The sequence below is a fragment of the Dromiciops gliroides genome, chromosome 5 (assembly GCF_019393635.1).
Source record: "Dromiciops gliroides isolate mDroGli1 chromosome 5, mDroGli1.pri, whole genome shotgun sequence".
NCBI classification, from domain to species: Eukaryota; Metazoa; Chordata; class Mammalia; order Microbiotheria; family Microbiotheriidae; genus Dromiciops; species Dromiciops gliroides.
The window spans coordinates 56,392,144-56,405,673 of record NC_057865.1 but is presented as its reverse complement, the minus strand read 5'-3'; the positions used below and the strand labels follow the sequence as shown (position 1 = coordinate 56,405,673).

General features: G+C 39.4%; 1 protein-coding gene across 1 annotated transcript in view; it reads right to left on the bottom strand.

The window, feature by feature from the left end:
* Positions 1–12,770, bottom strand: part of ARL5B (ADP ribosylation factor like GTPase 5B) — a 38,229-nt gene extending 25,459 nt beyond the window's left edge. Inside the window, exon 1 of the mRNA XM_043966883.1 lies at positions 12,602–12,770. Coding sequence (XP_043822818.1) covers positions 12,602–12,647 — 46 coding nt within the window. The 5' untranslated portion in view covers positions 12,648–12,770. The remainder of the gene's footprint in view (positions 1–12,601) is intronic.
* Positions 12,771–13,530: the final 760 nt, after the last annotated feature.

The window sequence follows — 13,530 nt, the reverse complement described above, 5'->3', positions numbered from 1 at the left end:
CCTTCATCCCTATCTCACAAGATAGCTATTCATTCTCCTGGCCAAAGATAACTCCTTTATATGTAAATTTTATTCCATTCCATCCCATCTTCAGCAGAAAAATGTCCCCTCAATCATCCCCAGACTCCGCTACTGGTTGCTTCCCTACTGCCTGCAAACATGTTCTTTTCTCCACCATCCTCAAAACCCAAACTCAAACTTGATCAGTCCACCCTCCACTAGCTATAGTCCTCTACTCAGATGTCAAATTATTTTTCTTAACGTGCAGATCTGATCATGTCATATACCCCAACTCCATGAATGCCAGTTGGTCCCTATCAACACCAGAATCAAATACAAAATCCTCTGGCATTCAGTCTTTTACAACCTGGCCCCTTTCTACCTTTCCAGCTTTCTTATACTTTGCTCCTCCCCCACATCCACATATTCTTGTTTTTGTTTTTTTTTTTTTTAGTGAGGCAATTGGGGTTAAGTGACTTGCCCAGGGTCACACAGCTAGTAAGTGTTAAGTGTCTGAGGCTGGATTTGAACTCAGGTACTCCTGACTCCAGGGCTGGTGCTCTATCCACTGCGCCACCTAGCTGCCCCCAATATTCTTTAATCCAGTGATTGGCCTCCTTGCTAATCCTCATACAAGATACTCCAACTCCAGATTCCAGACTTCTAACTTCAGAAGTTAGTTTCTAGCTCCAAAGCAAACTTCATAAACTTTGCAAATCCTTCAAAAAAAGGGAGGCTATGGTTACCTCTCAGTCAACTTTCCTCAAAATTCACAAGATTTTAGGAATAGAAAGGAGATTTAGATATCACATTGAATCAAAACTCCTCATTTTACACATGAAGAAACTGGGGCCCAAAGAGGTGAAATTAATTGCCCACAGTCATCCTTGAAGTTAGTGGCAGAGTCAGTACCAGACACTGCTCTTTGCTCTTCCAATATCACACTCCCTTCATTTCCCCCCATGCATCCTAATTATTGGCAGAATATCTGTAAAAATGGTGTGGAATTATTCATGAGTACAGCCTGGTAATCCAATAAAATCACAAAGTTTTAGAGAGTAATAGCAACAGAAATGGAATTAGAAATAGAAGTTAGAAGGTGGCTCATATTCTGGGTTTTCACATAAGTTCAAAATCAAAACAATTAAGTCAAAAGGGAAGAAAAGGGGAAAGAAAGAAAAATTAAGATGAAGCTAAGTCTGGCTATCATTGCCATTCTACAGACTAGTTAGATGGTATACATACCTATGGATAGGAATCAGTGTAGTGAAAAGGCTATTAAGAAACTTGGCTTCTAATACTTGGCAGTTGCTAGTTATGTACAAAACAAAAATTTATGAATTTTTGAAATTAGAATAGCCATCCTTTATCACAAAATTAGTCTTTAATATATAAAACTATCAACTTTGTTATATGAAGTCACTTATCTCTTTGTTGTTGTGACTTAGTTGTGTCTGACGCCTCCTGACCCCAAGGCCATCTATAATGCTTGCTAAATGGACAACAGATATTTGAGGATTTCAGAAACTGATTTCTTATCATTTGTAAGATTCTGTCAATTTACTGAACAATATTCAACAGCACCCAATGAGGAAATGTATTACTAAATTTCAAAAATACACTAACTTCCATTTATGATACAATTATCCTTAAACAAAAACATTTGGGGACATGGGGAAAATTCTAGTTTTAACAAAGCAAATGGCTTTTCTCTTAATGAGCTCCAGTATCAAAAATGTCTATATTCTGAAATATCTTGCAGAAAGATTTTTACTAAATACTTGGAAAAAGGAAAATAGATACAAAAATGAATAGAATCGGGGCAGCTAGGTAGTGCAGTGGATAAAGCACTGGCCCTGGATTCAGGAGGACCTGAGTTCAAAACTGACCTCAGACACTTGACACTTACTAGCTGTGTGACCCTGGGCAAGTCACTTAACCCCAACTGCCTCACAAAAACAAAGAGTTCAATGGAAAGAGCACTGAACTAAGAGTCAGGAGACCTATGTTCAGTTCCAACGGTGGCTACTAACTAGCCATGAAATCTTGTGCAAGTCACTGAAACTGCTGTTGCTTTCCAGCTTTCCAGCTCCATTGTTCTATGAAATAAAAAATGATATAATTAACTTGAAAATTTACAAAGTAACAATTCCTTCTAAGTGCCTTCTAAGAGAAATAACTAGATATAACAGTAACACACCATCACTGGTGTCTTATAGATCCATTTAATACTGCTGTTGTATAATAACGGATAATTTTAAGTAGTAAATATCACATTGTCATTGGCAGAGAACACTAAAGAGAGAAATTAAGAAGAGACACTGAAATTCAACATAAAGAATGATTTTTTTTAATTCAAGGAATAAAACAAAATTACTAAGCTAGAGGGAGAAACAAGTCAGTAAAAGAAATCTTTAAAATAGCTTTCTTACAAGTTAGAAATTAACAGATCAAAGAAGGAAAAATAACTGAACAAGGAAATCAGAATGAGACACTGTTTTTTGTCCCTGAAACCAGACAGACAGGAAACTTGACGCAATTTATCTTTCTGCATTAAATATATTCTCCCCAATTTTTCTCATTTGGGGAAGTCATAAGGCAAAATATAGAAGTCTATAAAACAGAGAAAAGCAGTAACCAGATTTTGAAATCATCAACTTAAATGTTTGGATGGGAGAGTCAAAGTGATTGGTCTTCAGTTTAAAATTATACTTAGGAAAATAGGAAAAGATTTTTTTTCTGGTATTTTAAAGTGCTTTCCTTGGAAATAGAACAGTTAAGGAAAGTGATCTCTAGGAATGTATAGTATTTGATGAATTACTAAGAACTCTTAAGGAACAATGGAAGGAATCAAGGAGGAAAGAAAAGGGGAAAACGAAAACAAAATATGTAAATTGATTTTTAACATCGAAAAAATCCACAGAGGTTGGTATTTACTTTGTCAAGGAAGCTTTTGAATGATATATTTTTTTTAATTTGGTAACAGTTGAAACCACTAGAAACAATCAAACTAATCTGTATCTACAGATAGAACTATATAAAACAGCATCTCTGAGTCAACATACATGAAGAATCTGCAAAGGGGAAAGGTAAAGAAAACAGAGAAGCTAAATCAATATTTCACAACATGAAGATAAGGAGCAATTCTGCTTTCAAAATCTGTTACATGTTTATAAAAGCAAGATGTGGGCTATAGTTGGGATCCTCCTTTTACATTATCTCAATTCTTATCAGAGCTAAGAAGTTTAAACAATTTAGGTAGCACCAGCAAGCTGAAATTATGGTCTCTTTCATAAAGAAGGCATGGAAAACAATAACCTCAAAATGTGTGATTAAATGGATTTTTAAACACTAACATTTTATGGAGATATTTAAAGAAAATTATAAGTGGTTTAGAATGGAAAATAAACAAGAGTTAGTGTTCAGCCCAGGAATAATAGTAAAATGTAAAACACTTTTAAAATTATGGTCAAGGTCCAGCAAATGAACATGTCCATTGACAGCAAGGTTTGAAATCTGGCATGGCTCAAAAAGTCATCCATCATTGTTTCTGTAATGAACAGTCCTGTGAGGCAGGATAAAGCTTATGTTATATTCTCTTCCCAGTACAATGCCTTTGGCAAGAATGGCAGTAAAGCATTGCTGAGATGTTATAACTAGTTTAGCTACAACAAACCACTGTACCAAGAGCTTTGTTCACAAAAATTAAAAGTAGCGAGGTATTTCTGTTTTTTAAAAATACATATGGGGCGGCTAGGTGGCACAGTAGATAAAGCACCGGCCCTGGATTCAGGAGTTCCTGAGTTCAAATCCGGCCTCAGACACTTGACACTTACTGGCTGTGTGACCCTGGGCAAGTCACTTAACCCCCATTGCCTGCCCCGCCAAAAAACAAAAACATACAAGACTTGCAAGATCTTGAGAAATAAGACCAGAACAAAATTACCTTTACAAAAGTAAAATCCTTTTCACATTTCCAGAAAAAACTATAGGGAGTGTGTAAATCTGAACCTCTCTGGTAATGGAAAGATGCTGGGATCAACAACAAGAATGGTGTAAGAGAAGAAAAATACACAAAATGAAGGAACCTAATTAAACTCTAAGAGGGCATAAACTACACTGAATAACGAGAGCATTACAAAAGGTCAGAGTTGAAAGGGACCTTAGAGGCCCTCTAATCTAATCCATATCAATACAACTCCCCCCCCAAAAGAGGCAGCATACTGGTACAATGGAAAGTGTGCTGACTCTGGAGGCAGAGCACAGTGTTCAAATCTTGCCTGATACTTACGGACAAGCCTTACTTTAAACAAATCACTTAATCTTTCTGGGAAGCAGTATTCTCATTTGCAAAATGAAAGGGAGGAAGGGAGGGAAGAAAGAAGGGAAGTAAGAAGGAAGGACTTCTTAAGCACCCAATATGTGCCAGGCATTATGCTAAGAACTTCACAATTGTCATTTGACCCTCACAACCACCTTGAGAGGAATTATTATTATTGTTGTTATTCCCATTTTACAGATTTAGAAACTGGGGACGCTAGATGTTAAATTATTTTCCCAGGGTCACACAGCCAGTAAAATTTATGAGCTATATTTGTACTCAGAAATCCCTGACTCTAGAATCAGCACTCTATCCAATGCACCACCAAGCTTCCTAGGATAAACCAGGTAGTCTCTCAAGGCCCTTCCAACTCTAGGTCTATGACCCCATGATCATACCAGTGTCACTCTAAACATTTTCCTCCATTACAGTGCCCCCCCAAAAAAAAATGTTAACCAAGTTTACTTTTTATTGTTTATGATATTCTTACTTTGCTCAGACTGGATTGGTTGAGGTTTTTCTTACATTTTGTAGTGTGTCTATATATGAAGTGTTTTAAGTAGGAGGACATAGATAAAAACACTTACTGCCACCTCCTCACTTAAAGAAGAAAACAACTTATCAGAGCCTGCCAACTCTGATTGATCTAGGAGCCACATAACCCCCAAATTTGGAGGCAGATAAAATTTTCAGCTTTCCAGGTAAGGGAAAGGAAAAAAAAAGCAAAAAGCAGGGGTGGGGATGAGTTTGAGGCAGGATGTTGTCACAAGGTATTGGCTCCAAATACCAGCTTGAGACAAAATCAGCATCACTAAAGGTCTCCATCCTTTGGAAATGCTCAGAGAGAAAACTAAGCAAATCCAACCAGTACAAGATAATAATAGTAAGAGGGGCCAAGTCAGAGTCTAAGTGATAAAGAAGCTGAGTAGCTCCACTTTTTAATGATCAATAAAACAGATTAAATACACAGAGAAGTAAACAAACCTATTAGTCTAGTGTTCAGTAATAAATAAACCCAAAGCCTTCAGCTACTGGAGTAAGGACTTAATATTCAAGAAAAACTGCTGGGAAAACTAGAAAGTAGTCCAACAGAAGTTTCATAGGTTTAGGCCAACACTTCACACCCAAAAGGAAGATAAGTTCCTCATGGATATATTACTTAGATATAAAAAGGTCACATCAGAAACAAATTAGAGAAGGAAGGAAATTTCCTGTCAGATTTACTGATGTAGAACTCACAATGAAAGAAAGGAAAGAGAAGATCACAAGATGAACATTTTTGATTATATAAATGAATTTTTTAATCCAACAAAATAACAGTCTTACAGCAAGTTTCTCTGATAAAAAACAAAATCTCATTTCCAAAATACATAAAGAATTGACCCACATTTCTAAGAAGAGGATCCATTCCCCAATTTATAAATGGTCAACACAGAACACACAGCTTGCAAAGGAAGAAATCCATGATATGAAGTCATAAAAAAAGTCAAATCACTAATAATTAGAAAAATGCAAATTAAAGCAATGCTGAGGTTACAGGTTTCTCCCATCAAATTGGCAAAGATATTAACAAAATAGTATGACAAATATTGGAAGGGCCATGGGAAAATACATACACTGATATGTACTGTGGGTACAACTGTGAATTGGTCTAGCCATTGTGGAAACAATTTAGAACTGTGCCGGAAAAGTCTCTAAACTGTGTGTACCTTTTACTTCAGTGATACTACTGCTTGACAAGTACCTCAGAGATCAAAAAAAGAAAGAAAAAGAAAAAAAAAAAGAAAAGAACCAATTTGTTCCAAAATATTTATAGCAGTTCTTTCTGTGGTGTCAAAGAACTGAAGACTAAATAGGTGTTCATCATTTGAAGCATGACTTAACAAAATCAGTCTGATTGTGATAAAATAGTAATGGACCATAAGAAATGATGAAAAGGAATGGTTTCAGAGAAACCTAGGAAGACCTGCATGAATTGATGGGAAAGTTCTTCAAGTTCTAAAACAAGCAGAACTAGAATATATTTAAAATAACAAAACTAAAAAAAAAACTGCAAAAAAAAAACTTTAAGAGATTTAAGAATTCTTATCAACATATAAAATAACCAATCATGATTCCAGGGGACTTAATGAAGAAGTACACCAGTGGCTAAGGACTTAGTGTAGAATGACTACGACAGATTTGAGAATTTGTTTTTACTACACATGTCACAAGGGTTTTTTATTTTGTTTCCAATGGGGTTGTTGAGGTGGGAAGGAGAGAAAATAGACTTTTGCTCACTAAAAAATTTAAATTTGGGGGTAACTAGGTGTCGCAGTGGATAAAGCATGAGCCCTGGATTAAGGAGTACCTGAGTTCAAATCTGGCCTGAGACACTTGACACTTACTAGCTGTGTGACCCTGGGCAAATCACTTAACCCCCTTTGCCCCGACAGAAAAAAATTTAATTTTTTTTAAAAAGAAAAAGAAACCAAGGAGTCTGTGAGTTATCACTGATGCCTAAACCAAGTAGCACTGACAACTGCTTTTTTATTTCAAATAATCAAAATAGGAAAAGCCAAAACACATAAACTGAAAGAACAAAATGCACTCAATTTTGGCTACAGTTGAGATAAAATATAATATTGCCCAACATAATCCAACTAGTTCTAGGAGCCACAATGCCCTGGCTCCTGGAATTTGTTCAGTCCTACAATATTAGCTGAAACGCAAGATTCCAGTACTTTTCAGCCAAGACTAACCTTCAAATAGGGAAAGAAAAAAAAAAGGCAATTAAAAAAAACACCCTATCAAAAAGGTAGCGATTATAATTAGGAAATTTTTTTGAACCAGATCTTTGATTTCATCAGTAACCCGAATGTATACTCCTTAAGAGTTTACAGTCATACTTGCTTAGATTTATTTATTTTAGTGCTTGTTTTGTGCTCAGGCTAATAAATGCTTTTTCATTCATACATTAATGTATTAGAGTGTGAACCCATGTCTTCAAAGCTGATATCCACTTTGCCAAGCTGCCTTCTAAAAATCAATGCCTAGATTCCATTTAAAATCTAATGGCTTGGGGGAAGCTAGGTAGCACAGTGGATAAAGCACTGACCCTGGATTCAGGAGGACTTGAGTTCAAATCTAATCTCAGACACTTGATACTTACTAGCTGTGTGACCTTGGGCAAGTCACTTAACCCTCATTGCCCTTCCCCCCATCACATAAAATTTAATGGTTTTAATTATCAAATATATAATCTGAAAAGAAGATAATACAACAAATTACAAGAATTCTCTCCTTTTTGTATGTTATGTTTGAAATATTTACTCATTTTCATACTGAGCCAAATGTCAGAAAACATTACTAAAAATCTGATGTAAAGATTCCCAAGCCCCAGTTGATACTTCACTTATTTTAGCCATATTCAACATAATCACAATACAATTAATTTCTCCCCACTTAAAATCCATCATGCCTTTATGTACAAAAATATTTATAATAGCTTTTTTGTTGTAGCAATGAACTGGAAAACAAAAGGGTGAACATCAACTGATGCATGGCTAAAAAAATGGCATGTGAACTTAATATTCTTATGCCATAAAAAGATGAAAAAGTTTCCATGAAAACTGGGAAGACTTGTAGGCATTGTCAAAGAGCAAAGTGTGAAGAATAATTTATGCATCAAAAACAACCAACTTTCTGAGACTTCTGAGACTTAAGTTTGGACAGTGACTCAATGACCAAGCATGATTACAAAGGACTGCCTATGAAAAATTTTACTTACCTACAGACAGAAAGGTGAAGGATAGATTCAGGGTATAGATTGGGACTATGCATATTTATTTTGAGTCTTTTTTTTAATGGTGAGAGTTGGGAAGGAAGAGAAATAGATGTTAATTGAAAAAAGTTATTTTTTTTAAATAATATGATTTATTGGAGATTTGTATGATTCACATATAGAAAGAATCATAATATTATACAATAAATGTTATCTCTGTTCTCTTTCCATGCAATAATCTCTCTCTAAAAGAATAGATACGCCTAATTTTTATCCTGGTATATAACCAGTACTAAGAATTGACCTTACCAATAGTAAGCACTTAATTTGTTGAGTTGAATCATTTATATTGTTGGTATGATAGGTGAGTCAAAACTGAGTCTAAACAATATAAATTAAGAAATAAACCTTCAAATCTCCCTTGGCCCACCCAATCTCCAATAACCCAACCATCAAAACTAGAAGAGGGAAAAAAAATCTAAACTCTGAAGGCATAACAGATACAAATATATGAGAAATATGGAACCAGGAAGAGAAGGCATAAGAACAGTATAAAGACACCAATATTAAATTAAGCATAAAGCAATTTTTTAAAAAAATTACAATAAACAAGATATTCAAGTGAAAAAAGATATCCTAAGGAATTAAATAGTCAATCAGAGTTATCAGGCATTATTTATTTTCTAGCTCAATGTTTCTGTTGCCAGTTTTCAAAGCTAATTTGCTATCTGCATAATTCACATTGTATACTGATTTAGAATTCCAAAGTACTTTCTTTGAAAGGTTGCAAAATATCAAGTTTATTCTCTTTCCAATTTCTCTGATGAGGAAACTGAGGCTCAGAGCTGTTAAGTGACTGGTCCAAGTTCTCACTGCTAGCTAGTAGTGTTTGGAGTTAAAGGCCACAGTTGGTGGCAAAACTGGACTTGGACCGTGGTCATTTGAAGCTACCTACTACTGATATTTTGTCTTTCTGCTCTACTGCATGAATTTGAAAAGATGATATATAGAGAGTAATCTACCATGATTGTCAAAATAGATATTCACCAAGTCAAAACCTACCACCTATAAAAAATAAAGGTAACAAAAGTTTTAGGATTATCATTTATCTCTTGATGTCCACTCTAAATGCGGCAACTCACTGATGAGAAATGAAAGACAGTTTAAAAAGAAAGTACAATAAATAGGGACTAATAGTAAAAATTCATGAGTAGAGGCATAGCCTGGCTGAAAAGCATAAATACGGCTGTCCATGTCATAGTGGCCACTGGTTAAAGATACTATGAGGGGCAGCTGGGTGGCGCAATAGATAAAGCACCAGCCTTGGATTCGGGAGGACCTGAGTTCAAATCCAGCCTCAGCCACTTGGAGATACTATGGGCAGCTAGGTGGTACAGTGGATAGAATGCAGGGCATGGAGTCAGGAAGACTCATCTTACTGAGTTTAAATCTGGCCTCAGCCACTACTAGCTCTGTGACCCTGGGCAAGTCCCTTAACCCCATTTCATTCACCTCTGTTTCTTCACCTATAAAATGAACTGGAGAAGGAAATGGCAAACCACTCCAGTATCTTTGCAAGAAAACCCTCAACAGGGTCACAAAAAGTCAGACACAACTGAAATGACTGAACAACAAAAGAGATACCATGTTTACTGGGGGAGCCAGAGAAGTAAAAGCTATCATGTAAGAATCTTCATTTTTTTTCAAAGGTTGGATCTACTCTACTGGGGTTAAAGCATATTCCTACTTCACTGGGAAAACCATGGGAAACATTAAATATCCCTTCAATCCTGGGCAACTGGAACAATTTCAGAGATAACTGGGATCCTCTTTTCAATCTATGCCACAAAAGATAGTAGCAGCAAGAGGTAGAGAAGTGCAACCACAACTCTGACACACTCTTCATCCCTAGGGGGGAAAAAAACCACATTCTTCTGAGAAAATAAGAGATGGTAACTGTTGGTGATGGGCACTTTTTCAAACAAGCTGAATAGTAGTTTATTACTTCTAGCATTCAGTGTGTATGTGGGTGTCTACACACACACACACACACACACACACAGCTCTTTGGTATGAAACAAAGCCTATAAAACCCTTCTTGGAATTTTCAACAGACAGTAGAGACTTCAATCCTTCTGAAATGAAACTATGCACTGCTGTGCTGTCATTCCAAAATCAAGGCTAAGAAAAGATATGAGTCTCAGGTTGGTCTCTCACTGTCCAAATATACTGTATACCAGAGGTGACAAATTCCCTGTCTGCAGGCTACAACTCCTGCAGGCAGCCTGAACTAGGTTAAAATGTAATTGGGAAATGTTTAGCAAAATAAACAAAAGTACAATACAACATAATAATAATTTGTGGTCTTCTAAGTCAACATATCAGACCACAGACTCCTTTTTCAATCTGACATCACTGCTCTAACAGGAGTCCCACCTCTGAGCAATTTGTTCATCCTTCCCTACCACTTAAAATGCCTTTCTCCAATCTATTTACACAAATCCTATATATGGGACCTGAAAGGCCAAGTTTAAGTCTAACCCCACCTTCATGAAGTTTTCTCTAAGTATTCTGTGTTACACTACTATTTCCCTCTTACTTAAATGTACAGTTAAGTTCAGATCTTAGCAGTTTTTCTGTTTCCTGTTGTCTCCTCAAATAAAATTGTGAACTCCTTGAAAGGCATGGAGTCTTACATTTCATTTGTAGCCTCTACAATGGTGGGTACAAAGTCAAAAATCAATAAATCCTCTGGAATTTCTAATTTTCTTTATCTAGACCCCTAGTCCCTCAATCCAGAATCATTCCAACTTCTTTGCACTCATTTCCTCCCTATTCTGCAACTCACAAGTCTACTGGGATTCCTTTCAGTTTTATTATGCTACTGGGGACAGATTTTCTAAACATAGCAGGAATAATAATTCACATTCATACAGTGATTTAATTTTTAATACTTTCCCTAAAAGTAAGCTTATCAGGAAGGAAGTAAATTAAATGATTTATCCAGAACCATTGATTATATGAAGGGACAAATTACCCAAACACACTAGCATTTAGTTTTAGTAATTGTCACATGATTCCTTGAGCTATTCCAGTTCATTTGCAGTCAACAAAATGTTGGACATATCAAGAAAAGTAAAGGAAACAAAAAAAAAAGACGCAAGTCATATACACATTATCGATCAGAAAGGGCTGCTAAGGTAACTTCTAGTTCAACCCCTTCATTTAAGAAATAAAATCATTCTAATCCTTGTTCAAAACTATGGTGTACATAAACCTGGAATGAGTGAAGTAGTCTTGGTTTGTGGTACCTGAAAAATATAAAAGTGACCCAGAAATACTGAATTCAGACTAACTAAAATTAGTCAAGTGGATGTAGAATTATTTCACATGGGAACAGATGAGAGGTTAAGACTTCAGTATGTAAAGATGAAGACTGAAGAATTGTGATATTTATAAAGACTGTGCATGGGAATTTTGGTTCCAGAGAATTCCTGGATGAATTCAAGTAGCAAAATAAAAAGAAATTATACTTTCTACAATTGTAAATTTATAAAACAAAGACTGAAAATATAACCACCACCACCCCCAAACATCCACCAATAGGTATGTATTCTGATGGTTTTCTCCCAAATCGTCTAAACTTCACTGTACCTCTTTCACCCTCTGTAAGCACTTCAAACACAATACGTACAGAATTTATCAAACATTTTAACTACGAAAAGAAACCTCATCTTAACATAGCATTCCCCAAAATCATGCTAAACAATCTATTTGTACACTCCAAGCCCTTGAAATGATAATCACATTAATGAGAAATTCTAAAACAGTGTAAGGAAGCACTTGTTTCGAAATTAAGCAAAAGGCCTAATTGCAAAATAAAGGAAAAGGTAAAGAACTTTAAAGTAAGATAGCCTCACTATTTTTCAAGTTGCTAAACTGAAAGTGGGCTAACAGATTTTAAATGCTCTCCTCTGTCTGTCTGTCTCTCTCATTCTTTCCCTCCCTTTTCCCTTATCACAAGAACACCTCCCGTCTGACGCTCCCCGAGTCAGAACAGGTTTTACAACTGTTCGTCTCTCTGGACTTGCCACTACCAAGTGTTCCAGGAGCCTGCTTTACTCACTTCAATGAGTGACACGTAATCCACCTTCCCCAGGCTGCTATCATTTAGTTTTCTGACCACAGGTAGGGAGTGACAGAATGCAGGTCTGGGACACCCGAGGCGGGAACCCAATGGCATCCCCCCGGGGAGAGCCGGGGAAGCTGGCCGGGACCAAGCGGGCGAGCGGACAAAGGCACCGACTGGTCTGGAACAAGAGCTACCTGGCGGGCTTCGGGACGGGCAGGTGGGGCTCCCAGGGCCAACCTGGGACATCGGCGGCCGGGGTGGCGTCCCGCTGCCCGCCCCGGGCTCCCTGGAAATAAGTCGGACTCGACGCGACCCGGGGGTCCCGGGCGGCTCCCCTACTCGCCCGGGCCCCCGCGCCTCCTGCCCGCCCCCAGACCCCTCTCACCTTGGTTACAGAAGAGGCTCCACAGCTTAGCGAAGAGCAGCCCCATCGCGCGAGCCCGGCCCGCTGCGGGGCCCTCCGCAGCTGCCGCGGCGCCGGAGGACGAGGAGCCGCCGGGGCCCCCAGCCCCGGGAGCGGCGCGGGCCGGGGCCGGGCAGAGGCTCGCGGAAGGCGGCGGCGGCGGCGCTGGCTCCTCGCTCCGACCCCGGGGAAGCTCCAGGGGCCGCTCGCCCGCGCCGTCACAGAGCGGGGGACGCACGCCTGGCGGCCGGCTGCTCCCGGCGGGCCCTTTGTTCGGGCTGGGTGAGCCCGGCAGCGATCCGTAGGGCTCTGGGCCTCGACCCTCCTCCCCGCCGCAGCCCACCGCCGCTCGCTCTAGCTTGCCCTCTCGCCGACCCCGCCTCCGCGCTGGCCAGCCCGCCCTCTTCGGAGCCCGGCCCCGCCCCGACCGACGGCGTTCTGCGTCATCGCGCTGACGGGCGCTGACGCCACGGACGTGGCACTGCCCGAGCCTGATTCCGATTGGCTTCTCCAAAGCCGGGCATCCCCTCGTGGGCGGTGGGCGCGTGGGCGACGGCGTGGAGTTTCCCCGGACTGCGGTGGAAGGGCGGCACGGCTCGCGGTCAGGCCGAAACCATGAGATCACGAGCCAGTCCTAGGCGCGCCCTCTGACGTCGCGGCCCCTCCTGGACCCTGCTAGGGAGGTGGGCTCGCCCCTCCCTGCCCCGGAGCTAGTGGTCGGCTGGAGGAGGGAGAAGCGGGGGGGACGGGTGGGGCCCAACTGCCTTTTCTCGGGACGTCCCGACCCTATTGTGCTGTGACGAAGGAAGGAAAAAGAGGGAGGAAAAGCGAGGAGGAACGAAAGACGCAGCAGCTTTTATTAAACGCCTCCTGTGTGCCCAGCGCTGTGCTAAGAGGTGGGTTGTGTCGGG